The 16,522-nt window shown below is 42.6% G+C and overlaps 1 protein-coding gene across 1 annotated transcript in view; it reads right to left on the bottom strand.

Annotated features, from left to right (window-relative positions):
* LOC127649716 (astrotactin-1-like) overlaps window positions 1-16,522 on the bottom strand; it is a 560,423-nt gene that overhangs the window by 262,939 nt on the left and 280,962 nt on the right. Inside the window, exon 13 of the mRNA XM_052134948.1 lies at window positions 9,604-9,748. Coding sequence (XP_051990908.1) covers window positions 9,604-9,748 — 145 coding nt within the window. The remainder of the gene's footprint in view (window positions 1-9,603; window positions 9,749-16,522) is intronic.

Genomic DNA, 16,522 nt, shown 5'->3' with positions numbered 1-16,522 from the left:
GTTTAGCAGTAACTATATCTCTGCACCAGAAAATCAGAGAGACTTCTGGGTTGATTTATTTCAATCAGGATGGCAAGGACACTTGATTAGTATCACTATGGTAACTGCCTAGCAACCAGATGGGGTTACCCTAGCAACCGAGTAACAAATCACATATCTCTGCATCAGAAAAGCGTAGAGACTTCGGGTTGACTTATTTCAATCAGGATGGAAAGGACACTTCATTAGTATCACTATGGTAACTGCCTAGCAACCAGATGGGCTTACCCTAGCAACCGAGTAACAAATCACATATCTCTGCATCACAAAAACATAGAGACTTCGGGTTGACTTATTTCAATCAGGCTGGCAAGGACACTTGATTAGTATCACTATGGTAACTGCCTAGCAACCAGATGGGGTTACCCTAGCAACCGAGTAACAAATCACATATCTCTGCACCACAAAATAGTACAGACCTCTGGGTTGATTTATTTCATTCAGGATGGCAAGGACACTTTATTACTATCACTATGGTAACTGCCTAGCAACCAGATGGGGTTACCCTAGCAACCAAGTAACAAATCACATATCTCTGCACCAGAAAATATCACAGACCTCTGGGTTGATTTATTTCACTCAGGATGGCAAGGACACTTGATTACTATCACTATGGTAACTGCCTAGCAACCAGATGGGGTTACCCTAGCAACCGAGTAACAAATCACATATCTCTGCACTAGAAAACAGTAGAGACTTCGGGTTGACTTATTTTACTCAGGATGGCAAGGAGACTTCATTAGTATCACTATGGTAACTGCCTAGCAACCATATGGGGTTACCCTAGCAACCAAGTAACAAATCACATATCTCTGCATCAGAAAAGCGTAGATACTTCTGGGTTGGTTTATTTCAATCAGGATGGCAAAGACACTTGATTATGATCACTATGGTAACTGCCTAGCAACAAGGAGGGGTTACCCTAGCAACGAGTAACAAATCACATATCTCTGCACCAGAAAATTGTAGAGAATTCTGGGTTGATTTATTTTAATCAGGATGGCCAGGAGACTTGATTAGTATCACTATGGTAACTGCCTAGAAACCAGATGGGGTTAACCTAGCAACCGAGTAACAAATCACATATCTTTCCACCAGAAATTTGTAGAGATTTCGGGTTGACTTATTTCACTCAGGATGGCAAGGAGACTTCATTACTATCACTATGGTAACTGCCTAGCAACCATATGGGGTTACCCTAGCAACCAAGTAACAAATCACATATCTCTGCATCAGAAAAGCGTACAGACTTCTGGGTTGGTTTATTTCACTCAGGATGGCAAGGAGACCTGATTACTATCACTATGGTAACTGCCTAGCAACCAGATGGGGTTACCCTAGCAACCGAGTAACAAATCACATATCTCTGCACTACAAAACAGTAGAGACTTCGGGTTGACTTATTTTACTCAGGATGGCAAGGACACTTCATTAGTATCACTATGGTAACTGCCTAGCAACCATATGGGGTTACCCTAGCAACCAAGTAACAAATCACATATCTCTGCATCAGAAAAGCGTAGATACTTCTGGGTTGGTTTATTTCAATCAGGATGGCAAAGACACTTGATTATGATCACTATGGTAACTGCCTAGCAACCAGGATGGGTTACCCTAGCAACCGAGTAACAAATCACATATCTCTGCACCAGAAAATTGCAGAGAATTCTGGGTTGATTTATTTTAATCAGGATGGCCAGGAGACTTGATTAGTATCACTATGGTAACTGCCTAGCAACCAGATGGGCTTACCCTAGCAACCGAGTAACAAATCACATATCTCTGCATCACAAAAACATAGAGACTTCTGGGTTGACTTATTTCAATCAGGATGGCAAGGACACTTGATTAGTATCACTATGGTAACTGCCTAGCAACCAGATGGGGTTACCCTAGCAACCGAGTAACAAATCACATATCTCTGCATCACAAAAACATAGAGACTTCGGGTTGACTTATTTCAATCAGGATGGCAAGGACACTTCATTAGTATCACTATGGTAACTGCCTAGCAACCACATGGGGTTACCCTAGCAACCGAGTAACAAATCACATATCTCTGCATCACAAAAACATACAGACTTCGGTTTGACTTATTTCAATCAGGATGGCAAGGACACTTGATTAGTATCACTATGGTAACTGCCTAGCAACCACATGGGGTTACCCTAGCAACCTACTAACAAATCACATATTTCTGCACCAGAACATTATACAGACTTCTGGGTTGATTTATTTATGACCACAATTTCTGTTCTTTTCAAGCAGGCTATTTGACGAGTTTTGCCACGGCAAGCACCACTCACATTTTCTTCAGGAAATGTACCTATCTAGTTATACTTTTTATTTTTATTTTATTATATCTCTTAACAAAACTTGGCACCTAACTTCGTCCCGCACCGTTTGGCGTAGACCCACGAATGAGGTGTCAAATCGAGCGGCCTATTGAGGACACGTGTGCTATGACTTTTATAAGCGATCGAGTGCGGTATTTGCCCCAGGGGCAAAAAGCGGCCGAAAAATCCCATAGACTTAACATTGAGACAAACTTTGGCGTCACAGCTCCAAGCGAGGATTTCGTAGAAGCGTGTGATTTGCCACATTTGAAGAGGCTGGCAGGCTCTGTAAGAGCATACCTCAATATGGGGTAAAAGTTGCACCCCTGGGGGCAGGAGCTGCCCAAAAATGCCCCAATTGACTTATAATGGTGTAGGGCGGCCCATGAAATGAAAAGGCATAGGGATTTGTATTGAACATAGCTCTGGATCACAGTGTCATAGAGACGAGGGGTGGGCTCATTTTACTCAGACGACCAATCAGTCTCTCAGGATCATTGTGAAGCTATCAAGCCACGCCCTAGCAACCATTAAGAGCACCTTAGCAACAAGTCCCATAGACTTCTATTGAAACAGATCAAAGGGATATCTCCGGATAGAAGTGTCATAGAAACACAAGGGTGGTCTCGTTTGACTCGGGACAGCAAACAGCCAATCATGCATCACATCAACACTTCCTAGCCCCTCCTAGCAACCATTGTCGAGCACCTTAACAACCAAAATCCATAGAGGGATATCTTCCATTCTGAATGTCACAGAGGCATGGGAGTTGGTTTATATCATTCATACTGACAAGCAGCCTTTGGAGATTCATGATTGGCAGCTGCCAAGCCACTCCTAGCAACTACACAGAGTACCCTAGCAACCGTTTAGCAGTAACTATATCTCTGCACCAGAAAATCAGAGAGACTTCTGGGTTGATTTATTTCAATCAGGATGGCAAGGAGACTTGATTAGTATCACTATGGTAACTGCCTAGCAACCAGATGGGGTTACCCTAGCAACCGAGTAACAAATCACATATCTCTGCATCAGAAAAGCGTAGAGACTTCGGGTTGACTTATTTCAATCAGGATGGCAAGGACACTTCATTAGTATCACTATGGTAACTGCCTAGCAACCAGATGGGCTTACCCTAGCAACCGAGTAACAAATCACATATCTCTGCATCACAAAAACATAGAGACTTCGGGTTGACTTATTTCAATCAGGATGGCAAGGACACTTGATTAGTATCACTATGGTAACTGCCTAGCAACCAGATGGGGTTACCCTAGCAACCGAGTAACAAATCACATATCTCTGCATCAGAAAAGCGTAGAGACTTCGGGTTGACTTATTTCAATCAGGATGGCAAGGACACTTCATTAGTATCACTATGGTATCTGCCTAGCAACCAGATGGGGTTACCCTAGCAACCGAGTAACAAATCACATATCTCTGCATCACAAAAACATAGAGACTTCGGGTTGACTTATTTCAATCAGGATGGCAAGGAGACTTCATTAGTATCACTATGGTAACTGCCTAGCAACCAGATGGGCTTACCCTAGCAACCGAGTAACAAATCACATATCTCTGCATCAGAAAAGCGTAGAGACTTCCGGGTTGACTTATTTCAATCAGGATGGCAAGGAGACTTGATTAGTATCACTATGGTAACTGCCTAGCAACCAGATGGGGTTACCCTAGCAACCGAGTAACAAATCACATATCTCTGCATCACAAAAGCGTAGAGACTTCCGGGTTGACTTATTTCAATCAGGATGGCAAGGAGACATCATTAGTATCACTATGGTAACTGCCTAGCAACCATATGGGCTTACCCTAGCAACCGAGTAACAAATCACATATCTCTGCATCAGAAAAGCGTAGAGACTTCCGGGTTGACTTATTTCAATCAGGATGGCAAGGAGACTTGATTAGTATCACTATGGTAACTGCCTAGCAACCAGATGGGGTTACCCTAGCAACCGAGCAACAAATCACATATCTCTGCACCAGAAAACACTACAGACTTCCGGGTTGACTTATTTCACTCAGGATGGAAAGGAGCCATGTATTGTATTACCTTGGTAACTGCATAGCAACCACATGGGCTTACCCTAGCAACCGAGTAACAAATCACATATTTCTGCACCAGAAAATCGTACAGACTTCTGGGTTGATTTATTTATGACCATAATTTTTTTCTTTTCAAGTTACAACATGCTGTTTGACGAGTTTTGCCACGGCAAGCACCACTCACATTTTCTTCAGGAAATGTACCTATCTAGTTAGTTCTTACTTATTATTATATCTCCTATACAAAACTTCGACTACCTAACTCGTCCCGCACCGTTTGGCGTAGACCCACGAATGAGGTGTCAAATCGAACGGCCTATTGATGACACGTGTGCTATGACTTTTATAAGCGATCGGAGTGCGGTATTTGCCCCAGGGGCAAAAAGCGGCCGAAAAATCCCATAGACTTAACATTGCGACAAACTTTGACGCGTCACAGCTCCGAGCGAGGATTTCGCAGAAACGTGTGATTTGCCACATTTGAAGAGGCTGGCAGGCTCTGTAAGAGCATACCTCAATATGGGGTAAATGTTGCACCCCTGGGGGCAGGAGCTGCCCAAAGTTGCCCCAATTGACTTACAATGGTGTAGGACGGCCCATGAAATGAAATATGCAAAGGGATTTAGTATTGAACATAGCTCTGGATCACAGTGTCATAGAGACAAGGGGGCAGGCTCATTTCACTCAGACGACCAATCAGTCTCTCAGGATCATTGTGAAGCTATCAAGCCACGCCCTAGCAACAATTTAAGAGCACCTTAGCAACAAGTCCCATAGACTTCTAATGAAAGACATCAAAGGGATATCTCCGGATAGAAGTGTCATAGAAACACCAGGGTGGTCTCGTTTGACTCGGGGCAGCAAACAGCCAATCATGAATCACCTGAACACTTCCTAGCCCCTCCCTAGCAACCATTGTCGAGCACCTTAGCAACCAAAATCCATAGAGGGATATCTTCCATTCTGAATGTCACAGAGGCATGGGAGTTGGTTTATATCATTCATACTGACAAGCAGCCTTTGGAGATTCATGATTGGCAGCTGCCAAGCCACGCCCTAGCAACTTAACAGAGTACCCTAGCAACCGAGTAACAAATCACATATTTCTGCACCAGAAAATCAGTACAGACTTCTGGGTTGATTTATTTCAACCAGGATGGCAAGGACACTTCATTAGTATCACTATGGTAACTGCCTAGCAACCAGATGGGCTTACCCTAGCAACCGAGCAACAAATCACATATCTCTGCACCAGAAAACACTACAGACTTCCGGGTTGACTTATTTCACTCAGGATGGAAAGGAGCCATGTATTAGTATTACCTATGGTAACTGCATAGCAACCACATGGGCTTACCCTAGTGACCGAGCGACAAATCACATATTTCTGCACCACAAAATCGAACAGACTTCTGGGTTGATTTATTTACGACCATAATTTTTGCTCTTTTCAAGTTATAACATGCTGTTTCACGAGTTTTGCCACGGCAAGCACCACTCACATTTTCTTCAGGAAATGTACATTCTAGTTATTATACCGATTCTTCTTCTTATTCTTCTTAGCGGTGAAATTTCGGTATCTAACTCCTCCTAGAGCTTTTAAGCTACAGGCACCAAACTCGGCACAGACCTTCAGACTAATCCCGAATAGTGTGCTATATCTTTTCTAACTGATCGGACTTACGGTTTTCCTAAAAATGACGATCAAACTCGGAAAAAACTCCCATTGACTTAACATTGCGGAATGTTCAGAAATTCAAATTCCAACTGACATTTTCACACACACAGACAAAAAGGGCCTGTCAGCCCTGCATCTCTCCCTCTCTCTCTCCCTCAGAGGATTTCTTTTATCTAGCAGCCAAAAAGTAATGACCTAAAATCTTCATAGCCACACGCTAAAACATGCTAAAAACGTGCTAGCATCTATCTGAGGGTCAATATCTATCTATCTATCTATCTATCTATCTGAGGGTAAATATCTATCTCTCTCTCTCTCTCTCTCTCTCTCTCTCTCTCTCTATCTATCTATCTGAGGATAAATATCTATCTATCTATATCTATCTCTCTATATATCTAAGGGTAATATCTATCTATCTATCTATCTATCTATCTATCTATCTATCTATCTATCTATCTATCTATCTATCTATCTATCTAGCAACTAAGTTAAACTTTTTTAACACTAAACTGTAGAACTGGCTCATTAGAGTCATTCATTTGGGAATCAGACTAAACTGGTCACACTGTAAGTTTCACATTTTAGATTCAAAAGAACCGGCTCATTAGAGTCATTAATTTGGGAATCAGACTACACTGGTCACACTGTATGTTTCACATTGTAGATTCAAAAGAACCGGCTCATTAGAGTCATTAATTTGGGAATCAGACTACACTGGTCACACTGTATGTTTCACATTGTAGATTCAAAAGAACCGGCTCATTAGAATCATTCATTTGGGAATCAGACTACCCTGGCACACTGTATGTTTCACACTTTAGATTCAAAAGAACCGGCTCATTAGAGTCATTAATTTGGGAATCAGACTACACTGGTCACACTGTATGTTTCACATTGTAGATTCAAAAGAACCGGCTCATTAGAGTCATTCATTTGGGAATCAGACTAAACTGGTCACACTGTAAGTTTCACATTGTACATTCAAAAGAACCAGCTCATTAGAGTCATTAATTTGGGAATCAGACTACACTGGTCACACTGTATGTTTCACATTGTAGATTCAAAAGAACCGGCTCATTAGAGTCATTAATTTGGGAATCAGACTACACTGGTCACACTGTATGTTTCACATTGTAGATTCAAAAGAACCGTCTCATTAGAGTCATTCATTTGGGAATCAGACTAAACTGGTCACACTGTAAGTTTCACATTGTAGATTCAAAAGAACCAGCTCATTAGAGTCATTAATTTGGGAATCAGACTACACTGGTCACACTGTATGTTTCACATTGTAGATTCAAAAGAACCGGCTCATTAGAGTCATTAATTTGGGAATCAGACTACACTGGTCACACTGTATGTTTCACATTGTAGATTCAAAAGAACCGGCTCATTAGAGTCATTCATTTGGGAATCAGACTACCCTGGTCACACTGTATGTTTCACACTTTAGATTCAAAAGAACTGGCTCATTAGAGTCATTAATGTTGTAATCAGATTACACTGGTCACACTGTATGTTTCACACTGTAGATTCAAAAGAACCGGCTCATTAGAGTCATTTGTTTGGGAATCATGCTAACGCATCATAGCATCGCCTAGCGAAGTGCTAAAACATGCTAAAAACATGCTAGCATCATGCTAACACATGCTAGCATCGCCTAGCGAAGTGCTAAAACATGCTAAAAACGTGCTAGCATCATGCTAACACATGCTAGCATCGCCTAGCGAAGTGCTAAAAAATGCTAAAAACGTGATAGCATCATGCTAACACATGCTAGCATCGCCTAGCGAAGTGCTAAAACATGCTAAAAACGTGCTAGCATCATGTTAACACATGCTAGCATCGCCTAGCGAAGTGCTAAAAATGCTAAAAACGTGTTAGCATCATGCTAACACATGCTAGCATCGCCTAGCGAAGTGCTAAAAAATGCTAAAAGCGTCTTAGCATCATGGTAACACATGCTTAGCATCAGCCTAGCGAAGTGCTTAAAACATGCTAAAAACCTGCTAGCATCATGCTAACACATGCTAGCATCGCCTAGCGAAGTGCTAAAACATGCTAAAAACCTGCTAGCATCATGCTAACACATGCTAGCATCGCCTAGCGAAGTGCTAAAAAATTCTAAAAACGTGCTAGCATCATGCTAACACATGCTAGCATCGCCTAGCGAAGTGCTAAAACATGCTAAAATCGTGGTAGCATCATGCTAACACATGCTAGCATCGCCTAGCGGAGTGCTAAAACATGCTAAAACATGCTAGCATCATGCTAACACATGTTAGCATCACCTAGCGAAGTGCTAAAAAATGCTAAAAACGTGCTAGCATCATGCTAACACATGCTAGCATCGCCAAGCGAAGTGCTAAAAGATGCTAAAAATGTGCTAGCATCATGCTAACACATGCTAGTATCACCTAGCGAAGTACTAAAAAATGCTAAAAACGTGCTAGCATCTATCTGTCTGTCTATCTATCTATCTATCTGAGGGTCAATATCTATCTATCTATCTATCTGAGGGTAAATATTTATCTATCTATATCTATCTATCTATCTGAGGGTAAATATCTATCTATCTATCTCTCTATCTATCTATCTGAGTGTCTATCTATCTATCTATCTAGCAACTAAGTTAAAATTTTAACTACTTTAAACTACAAACTACTTTAAACTTTAAACTAATTTAAACTTTAAACTCATTTAAACTATAAACTACTTTAAAATTCAAACTACTTTAAAATTCAAACTACTTTAAACTTCAAACTACTTTAAACTTTAGACTACTTTAAACTTTGAACTAATTTAATCTTCAAACTACTTTAAAATTCAAACTAATTTAAACTTTAGAACTAATTTAAACTTTTAAACTTACTTTAAACTTCAAACTACTTTAAACTTCAAAATTTCTGGTCCAAACTTTCACAAGCTAACTTAAAGTTTGTCTCGACAAACTTTTTCTAGTTGTTAATTAATGTTAGTTCTTTGTTCATTAACTAATGTTAACTTAAGATTTTAAAAATGTATTTGTATATGTTGAAATTAATATTAATCAAGATTTTTAAATTCTGTAAAAATATTTGTAATTGTTATTTGTAGTTAAGTAATGTACATAACTAATGTTAACAAATAGAAACATATTGTAAAGTGTTACCAAAGATACTTCAATTTGCCATTTATAATGTGACGTTCAAAATGATTAAATATTTTTGGAGTGTAGAAACAGAATACAAGAGGGTCTACTTTCTTTACATTTGCTGAAATGCTGTGAAGTGCATGATGGCAAAGAAGTGGAAATGGCTTAGTTTATCTCTGTTTTGAGTCTATGACAGTTTGTAAACAGGTAAACAGACAAATCATCAGAGGAGAGATAAAAATGTGACTGGAAAAGGAGAGCAAAGATGGCACAATATATTCCAAAGGATGATAAACAGACCATGGAACGACACATCAAATAACACATGGACAAGAAAAGACAACTCACCACACAGCGGTGGAGTCCAGCTTGCGGTCAGAGATGCAACGGAAATTTCGACTACAGCCTCCATTGTCTTTTGAGCAGTCTCGCACAGGCCCAAAGGAGTCGAGGAGGACCTCCAGACTGTCAAAGGATGAAGAAATCATCAATTCCTCCCTGATGAAAATTTACACATTGAAAATTTGATTAGTAATGACAGATGAATCATACTGTTTTACAAACAACCTCTAGAATGATAACAAATCAGACTTTTAAAGGGAATTCACAAAATGCCTGCAGTAAAATATTTGCACATGTTGTCTGCATTGTTTTAGCACCTGATTCACAAAAGAAATTAGGCAAATCAGTTCCATGTCAAAAAGCTGCACTTTAATGCTGTGCTGATTTAGGTGTGACCAAATGTGAATATGTGTGCAACACTTTAATGAAACTGACCAGAATTTATAGCCTCTGCTGGTAACATCATTGGATGCACCTGTAGCAGGGCTATAAAGAGATGCTTCACAGGTGCATCGTCAGATCTTTTGTCTTCAGATCACTCTGTGTGTGTTGTGCTTCATGAGCCTGTAAGAAATGTTCTACTTTCCTCTGTTAGGAGTTCGATTTTGTTAGGCAGTGTGCAGAAAAGTTTAAAAAAAAAAGAAGAAAAAGAATGACAGATAAACAAAGCAAGCGGTGTGTGTTCCCATGTTTACGCTCTATGGCTGAAATAGACACAAACTAGTTTGGTTTTGTGTGTTTGGGGGAAGAGCATGCTCCTCTTGTGTTGGGGGTGTGAGCATTGCAATCTGTTTACAGTCAAAATGCTTTGCACTCGTCTCGCTTACTTACAAGAGCCAGCGCCCACTCTTTCATCGTGGTGCTCTCACATAGATCTGGATGAGGAGCGAGAGATGGGTCTGTCAATATCGCTCACTCTCTCCCCAGATCCAGCTGATTGTTCTCGTAAGCCTGAAGCACGCTTCGGCGACTCTTCGGTTCACGAGGGGGACGCTGAACCTCGGAACATTCCACGCACAATACTAAAGCGGATGAGGAATTACTCGAGGTGGTTACTCGGGCTGTGGCCAGGCTACAGTTAGACTGGCCACACAAACAAGAAACCCCCTAAACGCTCCAAACTAATAGACAGATTTCTGTCTGGTGACCAAAAAAAAGAAACAAAAAGGAAGGGAACGTTATATCAGTCCCTTCCTTTCTTTGATGACCTCCATGACGAGCTCTCTCGTTCATGGAGGAAACCTTATACTTCCCATGTCTTCGTATCCTCGACATTGACGTATTCGACTACCGTGGGTGCCGAGGTACGGGGGTATTCAGTGATGCCGCCAGAAGAAGATACACTTGCAGGTTTTCTCTTGCCTGGCTCGGCATCATAACTAAAGAGACCAAGAGACAAAGAGTCAAGAGGAAGCCTTCGGGAAATTCCTTCCTCACCACACTTAGGGGGAATGGAGGTCGGCCACCCAGCCCCGCCCCGGTCCTTCTAAATCGTGGCGAGTTGTGCTCCCCTCTTAGAGACTGGAGGCCAGCTCATCAGCCCTCAGCAGCCCCCAAAGCAAGACCTCAGGGCAGTCATTTCTAAGAAGAAAAAACCCTGATGGTCATGCTCTCAGCCTTATGGAAGTAGAACCCCTTACATAGGGGCGTGTGAAGCATTCACCTGTGCCTTCCCGATACCCCCACGAAACCTCTCCATTCCCACCACCTCGGGAGTTACAGGTTTACAGCAAAATGTTGTGTGGTTTGTTTCTTCATGCCTCAGTCCAGGAAGCGGAATACTCGACATCCCTCAATGGACGTGTCAAATTTGATACCCATCTCAAAGAACCTGGCAGCCTGGAAGCTACTGCCAGGTGTTTCTATGACTGTTCTAAGAACAGTACATAAAGGCTACAGAATTCAATTTGATTGCCGTCCTCCAGCATTTCAATGGCATGGTCTCCACTAACGTGAAACCAGAACAAGCATGTCTACTGTGGAAAGAACAGCAAAATTTCTTGGTCAAAGGGTCCATTGAACATGTTCCAGAGAAAGAGTCAGGTCACTACAGCAGATCCTTCCTGGTTCCCATGAAGGGTGGGGGTTTGCATCCGATTTTAGACCTTCAAGGCTTGAATCGCTCAATCAGGGCGTTCAAGTTCAAGATGCTAACTGTCAAGACACTCGTGTCTCAAATCCAAAATCACAATTGGTTGGTCACGATCGATGTCATGGATGCATATTTTTATATAGAAATTCTGCCACAACACGAAGTTTCTTAGGTTCACTTTTGGGGGCAAAGATTTCCAATATCAGGTTCTTCCATTCGGCCTAGCACTGTCACCCGCAAAATTCACAAAATGCACGGATGCAGCAATGGCTCCTTTGCGACTCCGTGGCATCCACATTCTGAATTACATAGACGACTGGCTGATACTAGCACAGTCACAAGAACTGGCAATTCAGCATAGGGATATCATCTGGTTTCTCTGGGTCTGAGACTCAACGTCAAAAAGAGTGTTCTCTCTCCCACTCAGGAAATTACCTATCTGGGTGTTGTATGGAATTCGATCATGATACGGACACAATTGTCTCCCGCTTGAATCGTGTCCATTCAGAACACCCTGAGCAAAGTCAGGCTAGGCCAAGGTTGCACTGTTCATCAGTATCAACGAATACTAGGTCTCATGGCATCTGAATCCTCCGTGATCCCTTTGGGCATTCTGCACATGAGACTGTTACAGTTGTGGCTCAAAGCCAGAGGATTTCATCCAAGGGCCAGTCCCCTAAGGCAGATAAGGGTTATGCACCGCACGTTTCGTACCCTTTCTATGTGGTTCAGACCCTGGTCCCTCACTTTGGGTCCCACTCTAGGTGCGTCTTGCCATCGCAAATTGCTAATGACTGACACCTCCCTGACAGGCTGGGGTGTGGTCAAAAGTGGTCGTCCAGCTCAAGGGGAATGGGAGGGTCATCAGCTCGATTGGCACATCAACTGACTCAGGTCTCTGAAATACTTCCTCCAGTATTTGAGAGGCTGCCATGTCCTGGTGCGGGTGGACAACACAGCAGTAGTCTCTAACTTAAACCATCAAGGAGGTCTAAATTCACGCCAGCTCAACAGACTGGCATCACAGATTCTCCTTTGGGCCCAGGGCAAGCTCCTGTCAATCAGAGCAGTTTATATCCTTGGATGCCTGAACGTGGGAGCAGATTTACTGTCCAGACAGAAAATACCGACGTGGGAGTGGAAACTCCACCCCGAGGTAGTGAAACAAATCTGGATGAGATGTTACAGAGCAGAAGTGAAACTCTTTGCCTGCCAACAGACATTACAATGTCCCCTCTATTTCTCTCTGAGTCACCCAGCCCCTCTGGGTCTGGCACATACATGGCCCAGAATGCGCCTGTATGCATTTCCTCCGGTTTCTCTGATCCCGGGAGTCTTGGCCAGAGTGCACCAGCAAGGTTCTTGCCTCTTACTGATAGCGCCACGTTGGCCGAACAGGGTATGGTTCTCGGAGATAAAGTCTCTCCTCTCAACTTTGGCGATTCCGGACAGGATGGACCTTCTGTCCCAGGTGCAGGGGACAATATTTCATCCCGGCCCGAGCTGTGGAACCTTCATGTTTGGCCCCTGAAGGGTACCAACTGAAGGACACTGGGCTTTCACCTGAAGATATCGAGACCATTCTAAGTGCTAGGTCTCCCTCTACTTGAAGAAGTTACACCAAAAATTGGGGTGTCTTTGAAAGATGGTGCAGTACACATTATGCGGATCCAGTTTGCTTCAGTTCTGGACTTTCTGCAGGAAAAAGTGTTAGCAGGCACGTGCCCTGCCTCTCTCAGGGTTTACGTGGCTGCTCTATCAGCTTGCCATGCCTTGATTGATGAGGTGCCGTTGGGGAGACATCCTTTGCTCGCTCGCTTCGTTCGTGGAGCCATGCAACTGAGACCTCCTGCTAGGACCAGGATCCCTTCATAGGACTTAGCAATAGTCCTTGAGGGTCTGGTTTAGACTCCCTTCGAACCTCTAGAGTCAGCGTCTGATAAACTTCTGACCCTCAAGATGTTTTTTCTTATGACAATTACATCTCTAAAAATAATTGGGGATCTACAGGCTCTGTCTGTCTTGCCAGCCTGCTTAGATTTTGCCCCAGGAATGGCTAAAGCAATTTTGCACCATCAACCTGTCTACCTGCCTAAGATTCCTTTCTCGACTGTACATCCGGTCACTCTCGAAGCCTTCTGCTCCCCGCCGTTTACGACTTTGTCCAGTCCATGCCCTTCAGACTTATGTCCACCGCACTAGCCATTGGCATAAGTCAGGGCAACTATTTGTTTGCCATGGGGGCCGCAACAAGGTAGCGTCTGCCACCAAGCAGACTATGTTGCATTGGGTGAGGGACGCTTTTGCCCTGGCCTACGAGGCACGCAATCAAGCTTCAGCCAGTAGGTATCAGGGCTCATTCTACCAGAGGGGTCGCCTCCTCTAAAGCCTTGGCTAGAGGTGTTCCTCTGCAGCATGTTTGTGATGCAGCAGTCTGGTCCTCTCCGCACACATTTATCACGATTTTATAGTTTGTATGTTCATGCCACTCCGGGCTCTTATGTCCTTGAGTCAACATCACAAGCTCATGTCTGAGACCTGTCGGCTCTTCTGAGCACAACTACACAACTGTAAGGGGTCCAGATATCCACAGTGCGGTGGCGTGGATATTCTCGTTTCCAAAGCGCTAAATAAGTGCAGCATCAAAGTGTAGATTAATGATAGAGAACGTCTCGGGCTACTTTACTGTAACCCCTGTTCCCTGATAAAGCGAGATGCTGCGCTTCATTGCCCCACTGGGATGCCCCAGGACTGCTCTTCAGACAAAATACCTGGTCAATTTAGTTGGCGTGTTGCACATATATTCACAGCTGGTCACACCTAAAATTGTTCCCAAAGCGCTAAATCAGCGCAGCATCTCGATCCGCTTTTATCAGGGAACAGGGGTTACAGTTAAGTAACCCGAGGCGTTAGTGGTGCAAACACAGCAAAAAGCTTAGTTCTGATTTACATCACTTCATGAATTACTTCTGCTATGATCAATAAAAATCTACACAAGCATCTCATTTTAATAAATGTATGTTTAATGCCTGATTCCCATGGATGGTAATAGTGCAATGCAGTTGCAAAAAATAGTGCATTTACCTGGTAAATGTTGCTGTTTTTATTAGATTTTTTGGTGAACATCTGCAGTAAGTCTACTTTACGCAGAAAAAAACTGTTTGTGCTGAAAATAATGATAATGCCTTCATTTTAATACTCACAGTGCATCAATATTTCAGCACAATAAACATCCGATTACACTTCATTATGGCTGGTTAGTAAATCCGATTACATTTTTTGTTTTTTACTGAAGTATAATGTACAAATATGGCACAACAGTTTTATGAATTTACCAATGTATCTTATGATCTTTAGCCATTACTTGAAACAATGCATAATGGAATGTATTAATACCGAAGATGCTTATGCAATTTATCCTATACACACAAGATTATGCATTAAATCATACAAATATCAAGAACAGGATTTTAAAGAGGCTCTAGTATAAATTAGTAAATGTTTATTCTTTGTCTTCTATATGCTACCATAAATCCAGATAATGCTTTACACTATAGCTGAAAGTAAACAATGGCATTGATGGCTAAACCTTGAACATGTGAACTTTATTGCTCTGACCTAGGCTTGGGCTGCGTGGCTGGAAAATTGCATTTTTTATTTCCAAAGCAGTTGAAACACCCAAATATTTATCATTACTATGAAATATGAATGTGCAAAAATAATTGGGGATCTACAGGCTCTGTCTGTCTTGCCAGCCTGCTTAGATTTTGCCCCAGGAATGGCTAAAGCAATTTTGCACCATCAACCTGTCTACCTGCCTAAGATTCCTTTCTCGACTGTACATCCGGTCACTCTCGAAGCCTTCTGCTCCCCGCCGTTTACGACTTTGTCCAGTCCATGCCCTTCAGACTTATGTCCACCGCACTAGCCATTGGCATAAGTCAGGGCAACTATTTGTTTGCCATGGGGGCCGCAACAAGGTAGCGTCTGCCACCAAGCAGACTATGTTGCATTGGGTGAGGGACGCTTTTGCCCTGGCCTCACGAGGCACGCAATCAAGCTTCGCCAGTAGGTATCAGGGCTCATTCTACCAGAGGGGTCGCCTCCTCTAAAGCCTTGGCTAGAGGTGTTCCTCTGCAGCATGTTTGTGATGCAGCAGTCTGGTCCTCTCCGCACACATTTATACGATTTTATAGTTTGTATGTTCATGCCACTCCGGGCTCTTATGTCCTTGAGTCAACATCACAAGCTCATGTCTGAGACCTGTCGCGCTCTTCTGAGCACAACTACACAACTGTAAGGGGTCCAGATATCCACAGTGCGGTGGCGTGGATATTCTCGTTTCCAAAGCGCTAAATAAGTGCAGCATCAAAGTGTAGATTAATGATAGAGAACGTCTCGGGCTACTTTACTGTAACCCCTGTTCCCTGATAAAACGAGATGCTGCGCTTCATTGCCCCACTGGGATGCCCCAGGACTGCTCTTCAGACAAAATACCTGGTCAATTTAGTTGACGTGTTGCACATATATTCACAGCTGGTCACACCTAAAATTGTTCCCAAAGCGCTAAATCAGCGCAGCATCTCGATCCGCTTTTATCAGGGAACAGGGGTTACAGTTAAGTAACCCGAGACGTTAGTGGTGCAAACACAGCAAAAAGCTTAGTTCTGATTTACATCACTTCATGAATTACTTCTGCTATGATCAATAAAAATCTACACAAGCATCTCATTTTAATAAATGTATGTTTAATGCCTGATTCCCATGGGCGGTAATAGTGCAATGCAGTTGCAAAAAATAGTGCATTTACCTGGTAAATGTTGCTGTTTTTTATTAGA

Source organism: Xyrauchen texanus, chromosome 9, assembly GCF_025860055.1.
Source record: "Xyrauchen texanus isolate HMW12.3.18 chromosome 9, RBS_HiC_50CHRs, whole genome shotgun sequence".
NCBI classification, from domain to species: Eukaryota; Metazoa; Chordata; class Actinopteri; order Cypriniformes; family Catostomidae; genus Xyrauchen; species Xyrauchen texanus.
The sequence above is the reverse complement of the archived record's forward strand: the minus strand, read 5'-3'. Positions and strand labels throughout refer to the sequence as shown.